At 33.9% G+C, this 23,172-nt stretch overlaps 1 protein-coding gene across 1 annotated transcript; it reads left to right on the top strand.

The window, feature by feature from the left end:
- The first annotated feature begins 1,730 nt into the window (after positions 1-1,730).
- LOC133317976 (protein ARABIDILLO 1) lies at positions 1,731-22,408 on the top strand. Its single transcript, XM_061519895.1, has 12 exons — positions 1,731-3,773; positions 4,035-4,193; positions 4,282-4,362; positions 4,494-4,625; positions 5,520-5,647; positions 10,176-10,263; positions 16,601-16,695; positions 18,937-19,000; positions 19,807-19,982; positions 21,244-21,465; positions 21,738-21,822; positions 21,915-22,408. The coding sequence occupies exons 1-12, from the start codon at positions 2,421-2,423 to the stop codon at positions 22,089-22,091; spliced, it is 2,760 nt and encodes a 919-aa protein (XP_061375879.1). The 5' UTR covers positions 1,731-2,420; the 3' UTR covers positions 22,092-22,408.
- The last annotated feature ends 764 nt before the right edge of the window (positions 22,409-23,172 follow it).

The raw sequence follows: 23,172 nt of genomic DNA, 5'->3' as shown, positions 1-23,172 counted from the left end.
ATATTTTGGTACGGGGGCGAAGTGATAATTTTTTTATTAATTAAGGGACACAAAAATCCTAATTTCACGCAATCGATATATATAAGGATAAAGACTAATATAAACCCTGCAATATATTAGAATTACAAAAATGCTTTGATTTCCGCTCCAAAATGATGTCATTTTGGGCTCACCGAAGATAACTTATTTCCATTGACTTGAAAAATCCTTTACCTATATATATGAGTTTAATATTTCTCTTATCAGATAAACTTACTCTTATTATCGTAAAATATCGTTTTGAGATTGATTTTTTTTTTTTTTTTTATCAAATTATGAAAAAAGTTTCTCCACAATAAAAGTTATAATTTGTTGATTTCATTTTGATGAATCAAAGTGATGATGTGGATACAACGTACACTTGATGATTCCACGTCAACATAGTTTTGATGTTAACAAAGAAGAATGATTCAAAGACGAAGCAATATCAAAAAGCAAATGTGAAAGCATGCACCAAGTCTCAAGTATCTATCCAAGTCCAAAATCTCAAATGGTATATTTATTTAGGACTTAGGAAAAATGTGTAAAGATGTATAGATGATAAGCATTGCATGAGTTCAAGGTCATTCATCAATCATATATTTCAAAAGCATGCATCCTTAAAAGAAAAGTCAAAACAAATGGTTTTATAAGTACAACATTGGTTTGGAAGAGGTACCTACAAAATACAAACTTTTCTAGAAACCATTTGAAAAGAAAAGAAACTCAGAATTCGAGCAAAAAGGATGCTGCCATGAAATATCCGGATATTGCACATAGAATATCCGGATATCAAATATCCGGATATGAGCCCGATGAATATTCGGATATGTACGGATTACAATGGCTAGAAACGGCTAGAAACGGCTAGGAGCTGTCATTATAAATACCCACATCAGCTGGGATGAACAGTACACGACCCTATAGCATTTATTGAAGCTTTATTACTCTTGCTAGCCTTTTATTACTCATTAATTACTCATTTTGATCATTGCATACACTTGAGCTCATCTTTCCTTTGAAGTTATACATCTCTTAGTTCTTCAATTTGTTCAATCTGTACTTTGAAAGTACTTAGCCACTTCTAATCACCTCAATCTTACTTCTTGATTTGAGAGGGGAGTGAACCCTATATTTGAGAGGTTACCAAATTCATAAGAAAATTTGGAGTGAAAAAGTGTAAGGCATCAAGAGCCCGAAGTCTTGAAAAATTGTAATGGTTTGTCAAGCACCCTCAAGCTTGATAGTTAGTGAAAAGAATTGATCGAGCGGCTTCAGTCTGGACGTAGGTCACGATGGTGGTGGCCGAATCAGGATACATCTAGTTTGCAATTTCTCTAACCTTAATCTCTTCATTTAAGTATTAAAATTGCATCTTAGATTATCTTTATATATACGATTGCTTACTTTGTTGTTCACTACACTTGCTTTTACAATTAGACATTTCCTTATTAAATCACTTTATTAAAGAAATAGTCTTTAAAACATCAAAGGAGGTACTTTGTGAAAAGATTTTGTAATACTCAATTCACCCCTCTTGAATATTGTGTCTAACACATTTGCATGTAACGGCTTGTGTGATTAAAAATTAAAGTTATGAAATACAAATTGAATAAAACAATTAAGATTAGAGTAAAGTACCCATATATATATTTTTATATTTATGCATATAAAGGAGGCTGAATTTATGAGCTGTAATTTCATAGCGTTGTTGTTCTCCTTCTCATCCCATCCTCCTCATTGCCATTCCCCAATGCTGTAATTCTCTCTTTGTTGTGCTGCATTCTCCATCTATCCCTTAACCCCAATCACCTTCCTCTTCTTCTTCCCCTTCCATTTGTTGCATCACAACTCTCTCTCTCATACATAACCACAACCCTTTTCAGGGTCTTAGTTTCTCTATGAATTCTCTTTCTTTTCTCACACCCCATTCAACCAGCTTCATTTTTCACTCCTTTTTCTTTTCTTGGTTTCATTTCTAATTCTTATAATGCATCTGATTTGTGTTTTCAACCTCCAATAAAGGCCACATAGCCTGAGCTCACAGGTTTGAAAAAGGAGCATTCTTTTTGTGTTTAATTCTCTTTTTGTGTAAGTCTTACCTTCGTATAAATTCTGGTTTTATCTGTATTTTTGTATCCGGGGTTGGATTGTTTTGTGTTGTGGGTTTTCAGCACTTCTTATTTGTGTTGCAATTTGTCAACTTCGATGGCGGACTAGGGTTTTTCTTTTTTTTGTATGAAGGGGTATTCATATATTGGAGGATGGTATTCTCTTTTTCAATGGTTTTTGGATTTGGGTATTTGAGGTTGTTGTCTTGGTGAATCATTTCAGTGGTTTTGAGATTTAGGTTTTTGAGTTTGACGGTGTTGGTGTCGGTTTTGCTGTGATTTTGTGGAGATATGAGTCGTAGAGTGAGGAGGAAGGTGGCAAGGAAAGGTAAAGGGAATGTGGTGTTGTCCAGTTTCCCTGAAATTCAAGATGAGGTTTTGGATTTAGAACGCCAAGGAATTGTTGATTGGAGGAGCTTACCCAATGATACAGTGATTCAGTTGTTGTCATGTCTTAGTTATAGAGACCGAGCTAGCTTATCATCAACTTGTAGAACATGGAGGTTTCTTGGTAGCTCCCCGTGTTTGTGGACTTCTCTGGATCTTCGTGCCCACAGGTTTGATGCCAACATGGCATCTTCACTTGCTCCCAGGTGTGTGCATCTTCAGAAGCTTAGGTTTCGTGGGGCGGAGTCTGCTGACGCAATAATTCATCTTCGAGCAAGGAACTTGCGCGAGTTAAGTGGTGACTATTGCAGGAAGATTACTGATGCAACTCTTGCCGTAATTGCGGCTCGACATGAGTTACTTGAGAGTCTTCAGCTTGGACCAGATTTCTGTGAGAGAATTAGTAGTGATGCTATTAAAGCAATTGCACATTGTTGTCCTGGATTGAATAAACTTAGACTCTCAGGCATTAGGGACGTAAACGCTGATGCAATTAATGCCTTGGCTAAGCATTGTCCAAAGTTGACTGATATTGGATTCATTGACTGTCTGAATGTTGATGATCTTGCATTGGGAAATGTGTTATCGGTTCGCTTCCTTTCTGTTGCGGGGACATCGAATATGAAGTGGGGTGTGGTTTCCCATCTTTGGCATAAGCTTCCTCACCTGATTGGGTTAGATGTTTCAAGAACTGATATTGGTCCATCTGCTGTTACAAGATTGTTATCCTTATCACAGAATTTGAGGGTTTTGATCGCTTTGAATTGTCCTATCCTTGAAGAAGACACTAGCTTTTCTGCTAGTAAATATAAAAACAAGTTATTAATTTCCCTTCTCACTGATGTTTTTAAAGGACTAGCTTCTTTATTATTTAACAATAATACAAAGAAAGGAAAGAATGTGTTTTTGGACTGGAGGACATCAAAGAATAACGATAAGGACCTTAATGAAATTATACCCTGGCTTGAGTGGATGCTATCCCATACACTTTTACGATCTGCTGAGAGCCCTCAACAGGGTCTTGATAATTTCTGGGTTGAACAAGGTGGAGCGCTTTTGCTTAGTCTAATGCAGAGTTCTCAAGAGGATGTTCAGGAGAGGGCAGCAACAGGTCTTGCAACTTTTGTTGTAATTGATGATGAAAATGCTAGCATAGATTGTGGAAGGGCTGAAGCAGTCATGCGAGATGGTGGCATACGCCTCCTTCTTGGCCTGGCAAAATCTTGGAGGGAAGGACTTCAGTCTGAGGCAGCTAAGGTACTCCCTCTCGCCCTTTGTGTCTGTATTGTCCATCCGATCATTTCTAGTCATTTTCACTTGTACATGCTATGAGATAAATTGATATTTAGATTTTGTTGAGTTACTCTTGATATCTGATGCCTTTTCCATTCATAACATTGTGCAGTTTTTATGCACTATCCCATGCCTTTGAATGTTTTACTCTAGAAATCTGACCAAAGCAAAAGCTGACATAACCAATGTCTGGATATCTGTCCTCCAAACTTTCTAAATTTGCAGGCCATTGCAAATTTGTCTGTCAATGCCAATGTGGCCAAAGCTGTTGCAGAAGAGGGCGGAATTCAGATTCTCGCTGGTTTAGCTAGGTCAATGAACAAGCTGGTGGCTGAAGAGGCTGCTGGAGGATTATGGAATCTCTCTGTTGGAGAAGAGCACAAGGTAAATTTTTTAATCTGATTGGATTTTTCATTTTTTGAATTTAATGCTTAAAGTTTAAAATAGAAACTGAAGGTGGCTTCCATCATAGGCTGCCATTGCTGAAGCTGGTGGAATACAAGCTTTAGTGGATCTTATATTCAAGTGGTCTTCTAGTGGAGATGGAGTTTTAGTAAGTTTCTTTGATTTTATGGTTATGAGCATGTTAAGTGCCTTTTAAATTGCTCTTTATTTCCAGTAATGGAAATTGCTGTTTTACCATGCATATAGCAGTTGGTTGATTATGTAATTTTTGTTTTTTAGGAACGTGCTGCTGGTGCATTGGCTAATTTGGCAGCTGATGACAAGTGTAGCACAGAGGTTGCGCTAGCAGGAGGTGTACATGCTCTAGTGATGCTTGCCCGTAATTGCAAATTTGAGGGAGTGCAGGAGCAGGTAGTACTACTTTCTATAGTTTGGGTATAATCTATATCAGTTATCAAATTCTTTGAAGGTGTTCATTAGGTTGATAATACATGCCAATTGAAGATTGGAACTCGTGGTAGTCGTTTTAATATGCTATTATAATTATGTTCACAATTGATAATTTTTAATTCCTTTTTCCTGTGCCAAGGGGTCGGGGGCTACAAGATTTTATGTAAATGGTGGGGTTATTTGGTTTTTTACCTACTTTTCCTTAACTTTGAAGTTGGAAGGCTAAGCAATGCCTAAATCCCTTTGACATTGTGGTGCTATTTCATGACAAGTTGCATCTAGAATTTCACTCGAATTCCTGATTCCTTTATAGAAATTTTGAACTCATATTCTCGTTCTTGTCTTTCCTATTCTGAATAGATAATGATGTAGACAGATAACTGGAAGAAGAATCATGGGTTAACTATTTCTCTATGTGGTTTTCAAAATAATATATGGATTTTCATTTTTATTTCTGCTAATTTTGGGGCCATTGGTTACACCTCCCGATGTTATATAGTTTCTTTATATATATTGAGGGAAAAAGAATAGTTTTGAATATGTCATTTCAATTTTGATGCAAATGTGCTCTACATTGTGGCTTATTCTGGTCAATGGTCATGTGTCAAATGTGGGATAGCATGCACCTCTCAGTTGTGATCTGTCAACTATAGACAATGATAATTATTGTCTAGCTAAGAGGTGCTTTACATTGTTTCCTATGCATTATGTCTTCATGGTTACTTTCAGTGAAGATGCATTACTTTTTAAACATTGATGATTCGATGTATGCTTTTTTCAATTCTTGTGCTTTCCATTGAGGGAATGCGAGTAAATTGGTGTGGGATAATTAACATCACTACTCTTAAATATTAGGCTGCTCGTGCATTGGCTAATTTAGCTGCTCATGGAGATAGCAACAGTAACAATGCTGCTGTTGGACAAGAAGCAGGTGCTCTTGAGGCTCTTGTTCAACTTACACGCTCTCTCCATGAGGGTGTCAGGTAATCTTCTACCAGTTATTTACCTGTGTGTGCTATTGTACTTACATATTGCTTCAATGCTTTTGTTGAAAATTTAGGAATTAGATGGAAAAGGGAAAATGGAGATAGAGAGGGAACACAAGCAAATATATTTTTCTGTTGAGACTGAATAATTTGTGATACTGAACACTAACCTAACAACTGTACTAATAAATTATATTTCTCAACACTCCCCCTCAAGCTTGTTACATATAAACTCACTTAAACAAAAGAATCTTTAAACTTAACCCTAAACCTTGTAACTTTTGTACGGCTTCACAAACAATGATTCTAACCACAATACCATGGAAGAAAATGGCCACTGCTTGAGGCAAAACAATTACGGGTAGAGATGGCTGGAGTGATGCACAACTAAAGAATATCGAAGTTGTTGGAAAGATTTGCCCTGTAAAAGAGACTATACTAATGGAAGGAAAGATGCTGATAGGAACCAACTAATACCAAAAATGTAATTAAGAAACTAGAAACAGATTCTGACATAGATTTAGCAGATTAAATTGAATTCTGCTACCAAATTACAAAGACCAACTTCTCAAGACAAGAAAATTACAAATAAAAGAGTAAATCTGGAAAAGAAAGATAACCCAAACAACCTTCTGAGCAATTCGAGGAGCCCTGTAACCCTCCCAATATAGGCCCAAATTTCCCAGCGTGCCTATTATCATACAACTTTCTCTATTTAACCATGTCAGCATAGGTGCATTCTGTTAGAATTTTTGTCATCATGCATTCTGTTAGCAACTAATTCTCCCCTAACAGCATAGGTGTTGACTTAGCAAGTGGAAGTGATTTCATGCATCTCTTCCTAGCATAAACCTAGCATAAACCTTTAGGGGCCTAACAATACTCCCCCCTCAAAACTCTCGCCTTGTCCTCAAGGTGAGAAAAACCAGCGATAATTTCAGCCTGGATCCCATTGAGGGAATTGTGAAGTCCAACTTATACTTGAAGCATTATGCATTCTCCTGAGATCCCATTGCCTTTCTGCATTAACGCCATCGTCACTATCACACACTTGAGCATTCAAGGCATCGACCTCATGGTTGAAGCCAAAATAAGAATAACCCTTTGAAATCCCATTATTTGCATTCTTCATTCTTCCAATAATGGGGAAAATGATCCTAACAAAAAGGTCCTTCAACTCTTTACTAGCATTCCGGTAGCCCCATTCTAGATTAGATTGTTCTAAATCGAAATGTTGTAACCATTTTTTCCAAGCAGCATCCAAAAGAGTAGCTTGGAATTTTAAATCAACATATGAACCAATAGAAGACATACCATATATAATATCGCTATACCAATTTAGAACCTGTTGCAATCCTTTTTGAATTCCTCCATCTTTAATTTGTGGGAAGACAATGCAAAATCAGTTGAACCAACACGAAAGAAATCTTTCCACCATATATTATTAGTCACATTGCTCCCCTGCATCTCCACCAAATTTGTAGATGTAATGACAACTTGAATACTATCTTGTATTAATCTTAATCGACCTCCTGTCATCAAGGTCCCCCTAGTTGTTAGCAGACAAAGAGCATTGCCCTTGACTGGGGAGCTAGTGAGTCAACACCTCCAACGTAAAACTACTTTGTTTGACATTTGTACAAGCACCAATCACCAACCACTCCAAAAGGTAAGACCCAAAAAATAACACAACCAGAGTCACATTACAATCCCTAGTGTCCATTTTGGCGAACCCTTCATCATTCCTCTTGTTCACAAATGTCGACATGTCGGCCAGGTGAAAAAGCGAGGTTTAGGGTAATCAAGAAACGTATCCAACCTTGTCTCATCGTTGGCAGACCCATAGTATTTAGAATTGATAGCGCAAGGGATGATTGTCTGCTCTAGGCGAAGGCAAGATGAGGAGATAAGTTTGATTTCGTGAGACTTGAAACACTCCGTGGATAACATTCAAGAAAAGATGATGTTATGATCTATTTTGGATGGGCAATTAACATGTGTTTTGGGTTTGATTAGGCCAGGCAACAGTTTGGGCTTACAAGCCCAAAAGGAACCATTAAAAAAAAGGAAGGGTATTTTTTCGTTAAGTTGAGATGGGAACGTTTTGAGTGTGTTTTAGGCCTTATCTTTTTTACTAGCGACTTGTACCAAATTTCGTAAGCCCTTTCGTGACCAAGTACGCTCCCTCCTCTTCAGACGCGATCGCTGCCATTGTCTCTGTCCAAGGCTGTGTTGAGGAGACTTCTCTTCTCTTTCAAGGAAGTTCAAGTCTGGTGGTTCTGGCAATGGTGGTGGTTCAAATACCACCATCGGTGGGTGTGGTGTCACCAAAACATGTGATTTCTGAACCTTCCTCGTATTCTTTTGATCTTTACTTCGTATAGCTTCTCTGTCGTGCTCTTTCGTTGCAAAACCTAATGGTTGTTCTCTCGGTACCACCACTATCTTCCCTTTGTTTCTCCATTTTCTTTGAGTTTCAACACCACTCCTTCAATTGCAGGCTTCTTCTCAATGGTCTTAATCTCCTCCTTGTCAACTACGTGCTTCATCTTAATAGACTCTGTTTCTGATTTTGGAAACGCTGGTGGTGCTGCCTCCTCCTCCACGATCTCTGCCTCCTTCTTTTCCATGTTCTTTGATTTCACCGTCATAAATATTTTTTGCGATTATGACTCTGGAAAGTCAAATTCCACAACTTCATCTGCTACGCATATCTCAGGCTGGTAGTTTTGTAGAAATGCCTTCAAAAAAGTCCATTAACTTGCATTTTGATGAAGTCAACTCCAACATTTGTACCAACTAAATGCACCTCCTCCAAGCCCCTTCACCGCCTCTATCAACTTCTCATCTTCATGTATTTTCTCCGCTGAAAAGATTGTTCCAGATAGATTAACCATATCCCCAAGCTTCATCATCTTTCCCGTAGAACTTGGGATTTTCCTTTTTCCATAGCTTTCTTCTTAACAAGGCCATGGTTCAAAGCTATCCGGATCGGATAGCTCTGATACCAATTGATAGGAACCAACTAATAGTCTAATACTAGATATGTAATAAAGAAACAAGAAACAGATGACATAGATTTAGCAGATTCATTGAATTCTGCTACCAAATTACACACACCAACTTCTCAAGACAAGAAAGTTACAAATAAAAGAGTAAATTTGGAAAAGAAAGACAACCCAAACAACCTTCAGAGCAATTCGAGGAGCCCTGTAACCCTCCCAATACATGCCCAAATTTCCCAGCGTGCCTACTATCATACAACTTTCTCTATTTAACCACGGTGTCATCATGCATTCCATTAGACATGTCAGCATAGGTGCATTCTGTTAGACTTTTTGTCATCATGCATTCTGTTAACTATATTCTTCCCTAACAGCATAGTTGCTGACTCAGCAAGTGGGAGTGATTTCATGCATCTCTTCCTAGCATAAACCTTTAGGGGCCTAACAGATGCACACCCATAGAAAGTATTAGGCACTGCAGGAAATATTTACAGACCAGGAATAGGAAGATACTGCTCGAAATAATTTAGCAGAAATTTCCTGGACAATTACATAACAAAGCTCAAAAATCACCAAATAATATCTATAAATTTGCTACAATCATCATTTGGACGCTGTAATCCAGAAATATTAACTTCAAAATTGAATCCTGGCGAACCAAAAATCTTCTGGATGCTATTTAGAATGCCAAAATTAGCTCTGGCTTGAAAATAGCTCAGAATGACTCAGTTAATGATTTTCAAAGCCCCATTGCTCACATGTTCAATGGAGTGTGTTGTGAAAGTTTGATTTTAATCGTTTTCACTTTGTTGCCTTACCTTATAAAATAGAGTTCGGCAGTCCAAACTTATCTTTATCTGACCATCTCTCTCCTTAAAATATGATTGTTATTTAATAGTGTTGTAAATAATAGTATTTGTTTATTTATTTTCATTCTAGAATCTTCTTTGGGCTTAGCCCATTAAGTTATTTAGTCTCTTTAAATAGAGAGCAATTGTACAGATGTAATACACAATTTTATCAATAAGACTATCTCTTTTTTCAACTTGGTATTTCTTTTTTCAACTAATAGTTTTATAATTATTTATTTTGTTGAATGTTCTGCTATGAATTTAACACACCCAGGAACCCCTACCCTTTAGTAGACGTGTAGCTTGGAGCAGCAGCAAACCTGTTTTTTATTTAATTTTGTTTCCTAGTTTAGAAGTAGGATTTTTGGTAGGTGGTCAGGCATAGAAAGGAAAAGCATTTTTCTTAAACTATATTGTCCTGGTTGCTATATGTGTGTGTGTGTGTGTTTGTATGTATACGTATGTATGTATGAAGGATCCTTCCGCTTCATTGATGCTCTGCATTCTGACCATCTCTTTTTTTTATAGATAAATTTCCTCTATTTTTTTTCAAGGTTATTGTTTTTGGTTTTCCCTTTAGTGCTCCTTCTCTTTGACCTGTACTCTTGTACCTGCAAAAATATTACATTCATTCCTCTTTTGATTTGACTTTAAATCATGTTTTTACAGGCAAGAAGCTGCTGGTGCACTTTGGAATTTGTCTTTTGATGATAGAAATCGAGAGGCCATTGCAGCTGCTGGAGGAGTTCAGGCCTTGGTATGTTTTTTTACCATGTTTAGCTAACCTTTTTTTCAAACAAAATAGAAAACAAATATTATTAAATAGAAAGAAAAAGGTACCAGTGAGGAAAAGAAATCTTCCAAAAGAAACCACAAAGCTTAGAGAGGAAAAAATAAATGCAAGTCTAACACTGACTCTAGAAACCACAAGACAGTCCCAACCTATAACTAAAAAAGTTCCTAAAAAATAATTTGTGTGTAACAAGGAAGATTCTAAACTAAAAGTAAGCTCTCAACAACTCTCCCTTAACCTTGTACTCAGAAGCCAATTTCAAAACTTTTATGAAACCCTTTTTAAGCAATCTATTTCCTTTGCACCCTCCATAATTTTCTGTGGTGGGTAATCTTTAAAGCACCTTTTCCACCTTCTTCTTTGTACTATAGGTTTTTGGTTAACAAACCACCTTGACATGCTTTTTATTTTTCTTTTGATTAAAAAACAAGTTTCATTAAATCAATTCCTCAACATATTTGTTAGGGAAACCCTATGTAACACCCCAAATTCTAACAATTTATAATAGCATAAATAAATTCAATAATTTTATAAATAACAGTGAAGTTCAAAATAATAAAATTTGGGAAGTGTTACCGCCGCACCTGTACAGGGACAAGTGCAAGGCTAAATTTATTACATTAAAATAAAACCAAAGACTAAAGTTTAAATAAAGGAAATATGTCTTGTACATTTATTTAAATCTCATAAAATTTCTAAACTTAGGAATTAGCTAGAAATATCGGAGTTGTGATCCTCACTGCCCACAGCTAGCCCCATCCTTTACAACATGCTTCACTGAAAATCTGCTCCCCCGCAGCCGCAGGATCATTGCAGTCAAACAAACACAAAAGTCAGCAAAGCTGGTAATCTTAATAAAAAAAAAATATATAATTTAATATAAAAGATAAAATCAAATAACAGCTGACTCAAATAAAACATCAATGTATATATAGAATTAAATCTATTATTATAAATTTTCTTTATTAAAGTGGGAAGAGAACCATGGTAGACCCGGGAAACCCTGCCAGTCTACTCTGTGACCCGGGAAACCCTGCCAGTCACAAACAAATCACATTGGCCATAATCAATTCACATCTTCCTAGTGTGCACACTTCTTCCCAAAGTTGCTACTAGTATCCCGGGAAACCCTGCCAGACACCACTTTGGAAAGAACGGATATAATCTTTTTCACATCAGTTTCACATCGGAGGCATAAAGCCCAAAAGTTGTGTTCATCACCTTGGGAGGTACCATCCCAAAGCTATCCTCCCACCATTAATTTATTACAAACACACACAATCAGGAAAGATTCAATCATAATTATTTATTCTTTAAGTATTATCATCTGTAAATGAGTTACTCAAGGGCATTATAATTTTCCAAAGTATCATAATTCAAACAACTATTATCATAAATTCTCGAATTTATATAACAATTCAAACCTTCAACAGTCATCACAGTAAAATCCAAATCCGATCATCATCATAACTTTTCAATTTATTCAAGGATATGATAATTCAAATCTTCAACATTCATCACAGTAAAATCCAAATCCGATCATCATCATAACTTTCCAATTTATTCAAGGATATGATAATTCAAATCTTCAACATTCATCACAGAAAAATCCAAATCCAATCATCGTCATTCAAATAATCCCATCACATCAATTATCATAGTTATTAATAATATAAATATTCAAATTCAATCATTAAAACACATATTTGGAAAGTTTTTCTTAAAGAGTAAGTAGTATAATTCCATAATTTTCATAATTATTCAATAAGATCCATATATTGCACATGAATTAAATCTTATACCATACATTGCACATAATTATAATTTCTAAAATAATAACAATTTTTCAAAAATATTCTAATTATCATATGTAGTAATTTAAATTTAAAAAAAACAAATACCTATATATATAGAAATGTTCATACCAAACTATTAAGAACATCTACGGATTACATATAAGGATTATGCCCAAATTTCATATAATAGAGATAACCTAAACACCTAGGGATTAGGATTACATCCAAGTTTTATATAAAAGAAATAACTTACGAATAGGATTACATATACCAAAATTCATATCAATATAATCTATGACTCTCTAGGGATTAGGATTACATATATCAAACATATAACTACCTAAAGATTAGGATACACCCAATAAAATTTCATACACAACAAATCTACAACCACCTAGAGATTAGGATTACCTGGTCTCCGTTTTCGCTAGCTTCTAGAAGAAAAGAGTAATTTGGGGCAGAGAACCGGTTGGTAATCAGAAGAATATAAAATAAATTAAACTAAGTTTTTGAACTAAGAAGAGAGAATAGTAGAGGAGAAATGTTGAAGAGTGAATTGATTTGGTTAGGCTAGACCTCTATTTATAGTTGAAGTTTAGGGCTTACACATTACTGACTCAATGCTGACTCATCATATCTAAACAATTTATGTTTGTTGGCTCATCATATCTAAACAATTTATGTTTGTTGACTCATCATATCTAAACAATTGATGTTTGTTGACTCATCATATCTAAACAATTTACTAATCAATCATTACTAATCAAACATAAATACATAAATCATCAATCAATTAATAAATCAATTAATCATAATTTATATTTAATATATATATATATATAATTATATATTATCACATAAATCAAATAATATTACTATTATTATCTTACCTCTTATTATTTTAACTATTATTAACTCATTAGTTAAAAATATTAAATACCAATATTATTAATTACAAAAATACTAAATATCATTATTATCCAAAAATATTTATTATTATATTATTATTATTATTATTTTATTAAAAGAAAATATGGGGTATTACATTCTACCATCCTTAAAAGAAGTTTCGTTCTCGAAACTTAGAAGTTTGAGCTCCTCAAATTAACTTAAAGGCATAAGGTTAAAGTTAATAAAAATATGGGGTATTACATTCTACCCTCCTTAAAAGAAGTTTTGTCCTCGAAACCTTTTTTTTTTTTTTTTGAAACCCACTTGAAAAAAGTAAGCAAACAACAAAGAGTCATGCATAACCAAGCAAACAAGACAACATAGAATACAATAAATTTAAAAAACTACAAATTAATGAATTTTTAACTTTAACCAAGCTAGAAAAAAGTTTCGAAACTGAATATCTTCTTTAAACAAATAGAAATTTTTATTGCATATATTATCTTTCATTTGTTAGAAAAATTTTAATCAATTCAAGAACAACTCTAAAAGAAAGCTAATTACTTTTATTAAATAAGAACGAGTTACTAAAGATAGCATATAAAATTTTGAAAGAATAATATCAATAATAATTTTAAATCACAAAATAATTCCAAACATATAATCATCAAAATTCCGAAGAAATAGATCATATTTAAAGGACAAGAAAAATAACCCTTCAATACCCACCTCTCTGGATTTATTTATTTATCTTATGTCTCATTATTTTATTTCCTAATTTTTATTTATTTATGTATTTATTCTACTCAAGGATCTTTGATCCCTCGAGTCAGTATCAAAAGCAAACCCCAAGCCGAACCAGGAGCTCTGATACCATTTTGTAACACCCCAAATTCTAACAATTTATAATAGCATAAATAAATTCAATAATTTTATAAATAATAGCGGAAGTTCAAAATAATAAAATTTGGGAAGTGTTACCGCCGCACCTGTGCAGGGACAAGTGCAAGACTAAATTTATTACATTAAAATAAAACCAAAGACTAAAGTTTAAATAAAGGAAATATGTCTTATACATTTATTTAAATCTCATAAAATTTCTAAACTTAGGAATTAGCTAGAAATATCCGAGTTGTGATCCTCACTGCCCACAGCTAGCCCCATCCTTTGCAACATGCTTCACTGAAAATCTGCTCCCCCGCAGCCGCAGGATCATTGCAGTCAAACAAACACAAAAGTCAGCTAAGCTGGTAATCAATCTTAATAAAAAACAAATATATAATTTAATATAAAAGATTAAATCAAATAACAGCTGACTCAAATAAAACATCAATGTATATATAGAATTAAATCTATTATTATAAATTATCTTTATTAATTTTCTTTAGTGGGAAGAGAACCATGGTAGACCCGGGAAACCCTGCCAGTCACAAACAAATCACATTGGCCATAATCAATTCACATCTTCCTAGTGTGCACACTTCTTCCCAAAGTTGCTACTAGTATCCCGGGAAACCCTGCCAGACACCACTTTGGAAAGAACGGATATAATCTTTTTCACATCAGTTTCACATCGGAGGCATAAAGCCCAAAAGTTGTGTTCATCACCTTGGGAGGTACCATCCCAAAGCTATCCTCCCACCATTAATTTATTACAAACACACAATCAGGAAAGATTCAATCATAATTATTTATTCTTTAAGTGTTATCATCTGTAAATGAGTTACTCAAGGGCATTATAATTTTCCAAAGTATCATAATTCAAACAACTATTATCATAAATTCTCGAATTTATATAACAATTCAAATCTTCAACAGTCATCACAGTAAAATCCAAATCCGATCATCATCATAACTTTTCAATTTATTCAAGGATATGATAATTCAAATCTTCAACATTCATCACAGTAACATCCAAATCCGATCATCATCATAACTTTCCAATTTATTCAAGGATATGATAATTCAAATCTTCAACATTCATCACAGAAAAATCCAAATCCAATCATCGTCATTCAAATAATCCCATCACATCAATTATCATAGTTATTAATAATATAAATATTCAAATTCAATCATTAAAACACATATTTGGAAAGTTTTTCTTAAAGAGTAAGTAGTATAATTCCATAATTTTCATAATTATTCAATAAGATCCATATATTGCACATGAATTAAATCTTATACCATACATTGCACATAATTATAATTTCTAAAATAATAACAATTTTTCAAAAATATTCTAATTATCATATGTAGTAATTTAAATTTAAAAAAAACAAATACCTATATATATAGAAATGTTCATACCAAACTATTAAGAACATCTACGGATTACATATAAGGATTATGCCCAAATTTCATATAATAGAGATAACCTAAACACCTAGGGATTAGGATTACATCCAAGTTTTATATAAAAGAAATAACTTACGAATAGGATTACATATACCAAAATTCATATCAATATAATCTATGACTCTCTAGGGATTAGGATTACATATATCAAACATATAACTACCTAAAGATTAGGATACACCCAATAAAATTTCATACACAACAAATCTACAACCACCTAGAGATTAGGATTACCTGGTCTCCGTTTTCGCTAGCTTCTAGAAGAAAAGAGTAATTTGGGGCAGAGAACCGGTTGGTAATCAGAAGAATATAAAATAAATTAAACTAAGTTTTTGAACTAAGAAGAGAGAATAGTAGAGGAGAAATGTTGAAGAGTGAATTGATTTGGTTAGGCTAGACCTCTATTTATAGTTGAAGTTTAGGGCTTACACATTACTGACTCAATGCTGACTCATCATATCTAAACAATTTATGTTTGTTGGCTCATCATATCTAAACAATTTACTAATCAATCATTACTAATCAAACATAAATACATAAATCATCAATCAATTAATAAATCAATTAATCATCTAATATATATATATATAATTATATATTATCACATAAATCAAATAATATTACTATTATTATCTTACCTCTTATTATTTTAACTATTATTAACTCATTAATTAAAAATATTAAATACCAATATTATTAATTACAAAAATACTGAATATCATTATTATCCAAAAATATTTATTATTATATTATTATTATTATTATTATTTTATTAAAAGAAAATATGGGGTATTACACCCTCCTTGAAAAGACAATGTGATTTACACCAAACAGAAACTAAGTGTCTAATCTTTTCCCAAATTAGCTTTTTTGCTATGGAAAGCTCCTTAAAGATACGAGCGGTATGCTCCAACCATACACCCCAAATTGTAGTTTTGATTGCACATTGCCACAATACTTTAGCCTCTTCTAAAACCATTAAAGCTGATAATCAAAACTTGGTCCAAGGACCTAGGGCAAACCAAAAGTTCACCAATAATGCATTACAAAGAATTCATTTTTTTGTAACAAATTAACAATCTTATTTGACAGTTAATGAGTAGTGGCCATAGAGATAAATAAAATTATTTTTCCTTAATTTTTTTTAAAATAAACAATCTTTTTGTGGATCTCATATAAATTATTTTACCATAGCATTTTTTTTTTCTGGAGGCTAAAAAGTTGTGTTTTGATGCTTAGATATTGTGGTTTTGTAGGTTGCTCTTGCCCAATCTTGTTCTAATGCCTCCCCTGGACTTCAAGAGAGGGCTGCTGGTGCTCTCTGGGGATTGTCAGTTTCTGAAGCCAATAGGTAATTATATTTTATCCTGATAATATTGCTCTTCTGAATCTCGATTCTTAAGACATTTTTTTTTTGAACTATTATCATATATGATGGAGTATTGGAGTAAGACTATTCGCCGACTTGAAAATAATACTTCTCTTTTATGACTGATAGATTACATTCTTTTAGAGTGTAGTACTTGTCTATTTTTGGATTTAGGCTAGTTTATCGTATTGATCTTCTGCCTATCTGTTTCCTTTCATTTCCCTCTCTCCTCTTTTGTGTTCCAGAGGAATTCTTTGTGGTTCTTCGTATATTTTTCTTTCTTTTTAACAAATCTCTCCCTCTCTCTTTTTAAACAAAAGTGATATTGAGGGTTTTGGAATTTTCAAACCTGCTTTCATGATCCCAATATTTTTAAACCTATCTCTAATCGTATTTTAAATTGAAATCCTTATGATGAACCACAAAGAAAATTTAACACAGAATATTCTATTCACCACTTTTTTTTGAGACAAAAGCTCCCTCTAAGGTAAGCCCGTCTGTTAAGTGCACAAGTAAAAGTTTATCCACCCTTGAATTTTTGTAAGTTAAGAAGACGCTGTACTGTAAATTAAAGTAAGGGTTGATGCATCTTTATATGTGCTCTTTACAAACAAACTCACTTTAGAGAAGCCTTATCCGTTTTCTTTTTTACCTTAAAAATGTTTTTGGACCTTTTAAGACCTATTACCGTATCTTGCATAATTATCTAGGTTCCAAATCTGTATCTCCGATTCCCTTCATCCAAATAGGCCTAAGGTTTAATAATTGATATTCTTTTTCTGATTGAATTCGGGTTATTTGAGTGGTAACGCAAGTGTTATTGTAATTGTAATTGCATATTATATTAGATTCCTCAGTCCTCACTGCTACAGTTTTGGACGTATCCTGTACTTTTTTCTTCTTTATTCCTCCCACTAATTTTTCATAATAACTCTTGTAGTCTTGCATCAAATTGAGATTCATTAGCCAAAACTTCTATAGACCGGGACCCAAAATCTAGTTAAATGGTTTATTCACTTGAATGAAAAATATGGCATGGAGGATTTGAGTGCAAGGCGTGAAGACTTTCAGGGATCCTGTCAAGTTTGATTGCATTGGAGTTACATTGCAAAGGACGGTCAAGTGCCAAGGATACTCTTGACAACTTAAATGTGGTACATATGCAGTGGAAAAGATAAGTTTCTGCGTGTTGTAAGGCTTTTTAGTGGTGATGGTTGTTCCTTTGTGGCACAACAAGGCACAAGTGTTTGGTGGAGATCTGTAGCTGTGGAAACTATGAATATATTCAGTTAATTTTTTTAGGCGGGGAGGGTGATTGTTCTGCTGGGTTATTCTAGAAAGTTAGGTTCTTGTTTGTGCAATTTAATTTGGTGCTTTTTCTTTTTCAAATGCTCGACAGTCTGAGCATATTTATTCAATTATATATTTTGCATATTTAAAATATAAAGCATAATAGATTTTTTCATATTTATATGAAATGGGATTATAATTAAATATTAATCACTAATTATTTTAAATATGGATACTTTCCTAACAAAAAATGACATCAAAAGAATGTCCTAGTTTAAATTATATTTTAGAAGTGATTTGAGGGTTATTTTTCTTCACACACACACACATTATATATATATATATATATATATATATAGTTGAATATAGTTTTGTACTTTAGGTAGGATCTTTATGATTCGGGTTACGATTCCACAATTTACGAGTTTCCCACCCCTTTCCGATCCTTGGTAGGATATCGATTTTGATTACCTTGCTTGTTACTTTAGTGCCTAGGTTGACTGTATGTTGTTTGTTGGTATCTTGTAATTAGTAAGACTAATCTATGTTCCGTAGTATGTGGTGTGAGTTTACCCACAGCATATGCTTTTCTTTTCTCCCTCTTAATACCATCATAAATAGTTTCCAACTAATAGACTTTGCCAAAAATAGGGAACAGGAATTAGAGGACCTTTTCCGGTCTATACTTTTCCGTTTCTCTAATATGATAAATTATTCTAGTTCAATGTTCCCTTTGTGTGTTTGTATTTTTTTTTTTTTTGTTGGTTTCTTCTAAAATATTCTTAATTGTAATGAAAGATTTGTGACATTTTTCTTTTCTTTTCTTTAAATATGGATTTGAATTTTTTCATGCAAGTGGTCATTCCATAATTTCATTATCTTTCTACACTAGATTATACTTATTTTCATTAATGTTGGTCTTTGTTTGCTTAGCATTGCCATTGGACGAGAAGGAGGTGTTGCCCCTCTGATTGCACTGGCACGGTCCGAAGCAGAGGTAATTTATTTCGTTGATGTTCAATTTCTATGGATATATTTATTTAATCAGCACTACACATCTGCATAACAATGCTGAAAAAGTATCCCATTTTGGTGGATAAATTAGTTCTTTGTTGGCCTTGTTACTATTAGCAGTCTTTTAAGTTGCTTTGGAGTAGCTTTTTGCACTTATATTGGTGCCTTCCTTTTCCTCTTTTGTGTTGTATTAACAATTGTTCATAACTTCATATTAACTATAGCATACAACACTCGTCGTCATCTATTAAGTGATTAATGAATGCGTTCCACATGATAGTGGGTCTGGGTCAAGCAGGTGGTTAAACATACTTATACTTTCTGCTTGCTGCTGTTGTTGTCAGCATCTTCCTTTAGTTTTAAGAAAGTGACTTCTATAGTTTAAAAAGTTTACTTGTGGTATTGTAGTTTTGGAATTTCTCACCATATATACTAAACCCTTTCCCAGTTGAATCTGATGATAGAAAGAATAACATAATTGTCAGTTGCATACACACAAGTATAGCCATTGTGCCAAAAGCCTGTCTCCTTGGTGGCTGGTGCATTTTTTAATGCATTATGAGCTACCATATAAGTATCTCGTCTTGCCTTGTTGTTAATCTTCCATATTTTAGACACTTATGGGCATTACTTTGTATATTCTAGTATATGTGAGTTCTGACACCTTCATACTGTCTCCGTAAGTATTTTCCTTCCCACAAAAAATTTATGTTTTTTGTCTGTGTATCCTTCTAACATTTTTATATTTTTTAAAATCTTGATTAATTCCAAGCCACTTTCCACTTTCAGGATGTTCATGAAACTGCTGCAGGAGCACTATGGAATCTTGCTTTCAACCCTGGTAATGCTCTACGAATAGTGGAGGAAGGTGGAGTTTCGGCCCTTGTTGATCTCTGTTCTTCATCAGTATCAAAAATGGCACGATTCATGGCTGCGTTGGCATTGGCTTACATGTTTGATGGGAGGTAATTAACATGATTGAAATCCACTGTCTGTCTCTATTATTCTTTTTGTTTTGTTTCTTAGAATGCTCATATAGTTTATTTTTCATTTGATTGTTGCCCTTTATTGAAGATTAAAGTTCAACTGATGACTTTTTATGCTGAACTCTGTGGCCTCAGTCTTAAAAAGAAAACAGGGTTTGAATGCGGGAATACAGTTTTGTATATAACTTGTTTGTATGAATAGTCAAATATAGGATACACAAACAATGTTCAGATGTTGGTATTTTCTCTCTGTCTATTAGTTTATGGTCCTCATTCTAGAAAACTGAGACCGGGAACGAATGGATGAGGAGAACCTTGAAGTTTGTTATGAGAATCAAGTGTACAAGACCAAGTTGCTTTATATGATTCTACATTTCATTGAAGGCTTATAATTTTTGTTAGACTATAATATAAACCATTAAAGAGGCCCTCACCTAATAGCTTGAGCTTTTGGGTTGAATTGGTTCTTTACATGGTATCAGAGCCTCGTGTCCCGGGTTCGATCCTCACCGCCTCCACTTTTTCTGGTGGAATTTTCTTAGCACAGGTAGGTGGACCTGTGCATTATCCACCCTTCAAGCCCAGTGGGCTCTCGTGTGAGGGGACGTGTTAGAGTATAATATAAACCATTAAAGAGGCCTTCACCTAATAGTTTAAGCTTTTGGGTTGACTTGGTTCTTTACAATTTTTAAGTCCAAGCTTATTCTTATCATCCTTATGTTTTTGCAATTGATGATATACCTCCATTCCCCAAAAGTGAAGATTGAGTAGTAAGGTGATCATCTATTATAATGGGAGTCTATAACTTTTTGACAGTTGTATTTGAGTTGCTCATGTCTTTTAATAAGTGTTCGTCCAATTATATGGATGAAATGCCTGTATGTGAATGTTCTGCCTATGGCTAATTATGACTGGAGGATTAATCAGGCTGTACAAAACTTCATATATACATCATACCTCAGAAGGTGCATCATGGTTTTGATGGATGAGTATTTAGTTCCCTTCCCAAGTATAAACTTCCTTCTCTCCACTTAATAGTTATTTAGTTACACAAATGTTGAATCACTATGATTCTGGGAAGTAACTGCTTTTTTCTCCCAGCTCACATTAACAGAATGAATATGTGAAGCAAATGAAAATGGAGACTTTACTGTAGTAAAAAAAATTGGTTAACCACTGTAGGTGGGATATAAGAGACCACTTAATGCATATTATTTGAGCCTCATGGTGCGTTTTGCAGAATGGATGAATTTGCTTTAGTAGGCACTGCGTCAGAAAGTATTTCTAAGAGTGTGAGCTTGGATGGAGCTAGAAGGATGGCTTTGAAACACATAGAAGCTTTTGTCTTTATGTTTACTGATCCACAAGCATTTGCGGCTGCTGCAGCATCATCAGCTCCTGCAGCATTAGCACAGGTTACCGAAGGTTCTCGTATTCAAGAAGCAGGGCATCTGAGATGCAGGTTTCTCTTTCCTTCTGATACCAGCAAAAGTAGCTCTTTTTCATTACAGTTGTACCTTTCTACCTCATGCCTTATTTAGTCATATTTTCTGATGATACAATATCATTTTTCAGCCTCCGGCTATTATGGCATCAAGATTTTATGTTGTGTTTTCTAATGCCAAAGTGTCATACAATTCTTCTTTCATTGCTCTCAAATTCTTATTCTATCGACTGTGTGTGATTTGGTCATTGTCAGTATATTTACCCTATTTTATTTTGAGTATTCCTCAGTGGTGCTGAAATTGGAAGATTTGTTACTATGCTACGAAATCCATCATCTATACTCAAAGCTTGTGCAGCATTTGCACTCCTCCAGGTAACTATAGCAACCTGCTTGATTTTCATCTATATTTGGTTTGAGTTCTGATGAGATTATGTCTCTCTTGTGTGTTGATCCTTCAAATGCAGTTTACAATTCCCGGTGGACGACACGCAACGCACCATGCTAGCCTCATGCAGAATGCAGGAGCAGCAAGAGTTCTGCGTGGCGCAGCAGCAGCAGCTACTGCTCCACTTGAAGCAAAAATCTTTGCCAGAATTGTTCTCAGGAATCTTGAGTATCACCAGATAGACCATGCAGTGTAGATCAATTCATGTGTCTTTTTTACAGTCCTCTTTCTCAAAGTCAGTTTGGACTTGTGACATTTCAAATGTACACAACTGCTCTCAACGTGCCATTAGTGACAGGTTCTCTCCTTTATCTTTCATCCTTTGGAACTGCTTGGTAAACAGTTCTTATTTTGAGATGTATTTCTTCACCTCTTGTATCAATCCCTTAGTAACAAGGCTGCAGCAGATAGGCAAATTCATATGAATTTCATTGCCTTGATATTCTTTTTCTTTTTCTTTTTGTATTAGTTTAACATATTCTTTATAAGTTTAGAGCTATTTTTATAGACTTTAAGGTTCGGTTCACTTCAATTACCACCTAGCTATAGAATTTGACGGGAAAGCATTTATGAAATAACTTCTTTGCTTTGGCCCTTCAATTTTAACAGATTCTTAGTCTTTAGTGTTAATCAATATAAAGAAAGGTAATAGAAATAGAATATGTTCATTCGTCAATATTTTTTTGGTATATGTTGCCCAAGTAGTGTGCTAGTGTACGCGACAATAATATAAGATATGTTTGAGACCCAATATCGTATTGGCAAAATAATTGTCTTCAAATAATAACAGGATGTTGGGGGTAAGGATAAGCAAATCTATATTTTAGGAGCACTATATAGATATAGACGTAAGTTTAAACTTTAGTATAAAATAATATATATATATATATTTTTTGGTAAGCAGTATAAAATAATATTTTAGCTCCTAAGAAATACACCTGTTATTAAGCTTGTGTCATTTTAAGATTTTGGTTTATAATGCTAAAAAAATTATGATTTTTTTAAATTTCAAATAAAGAAAAATAAAAAATATTTTTTTTTTTAAAAATGCCGCCATATATGACTCAACAAATAAAGCAGAGAGAAAACAACTAAATTATGTTAGCTATTTTTTTTTTGCCAAGCAAATACATGTAAAATTAAATCTTATTTATAAGAAGTTTTAAGTTATATATATATATATATATATATATATATATATATATATATATATATATTTAATTTTATGTCAAAAACCAACTTAAAAGAAGAAAATTATAACGTTATATAAGGCTTAA

Source organism: Gastrolobium bilobum, unplaced genomic scaffold (genome assembly GCF_033153095.1).
Source record: "Gastrolobium bilobum isolate Gb01-03AN ecotype WA unplaced genomic scaffold, APGP_CSIRO_Gbil_v1 utg26319, whole genome shotgun sequence".
NCBI classification, from domain to species: domain Eukaryota; kingdom Viridiplantae; phylum Streptophyta; class Magnoliopsida; order Fabales; family Fabaceae; genus Gastrolobium; species Gastrolobium bilobum.
Note: the sequence above shows the minus strand (reverse complement) of the source record. Positions and strands in the feature narration are given on the sequence as shown.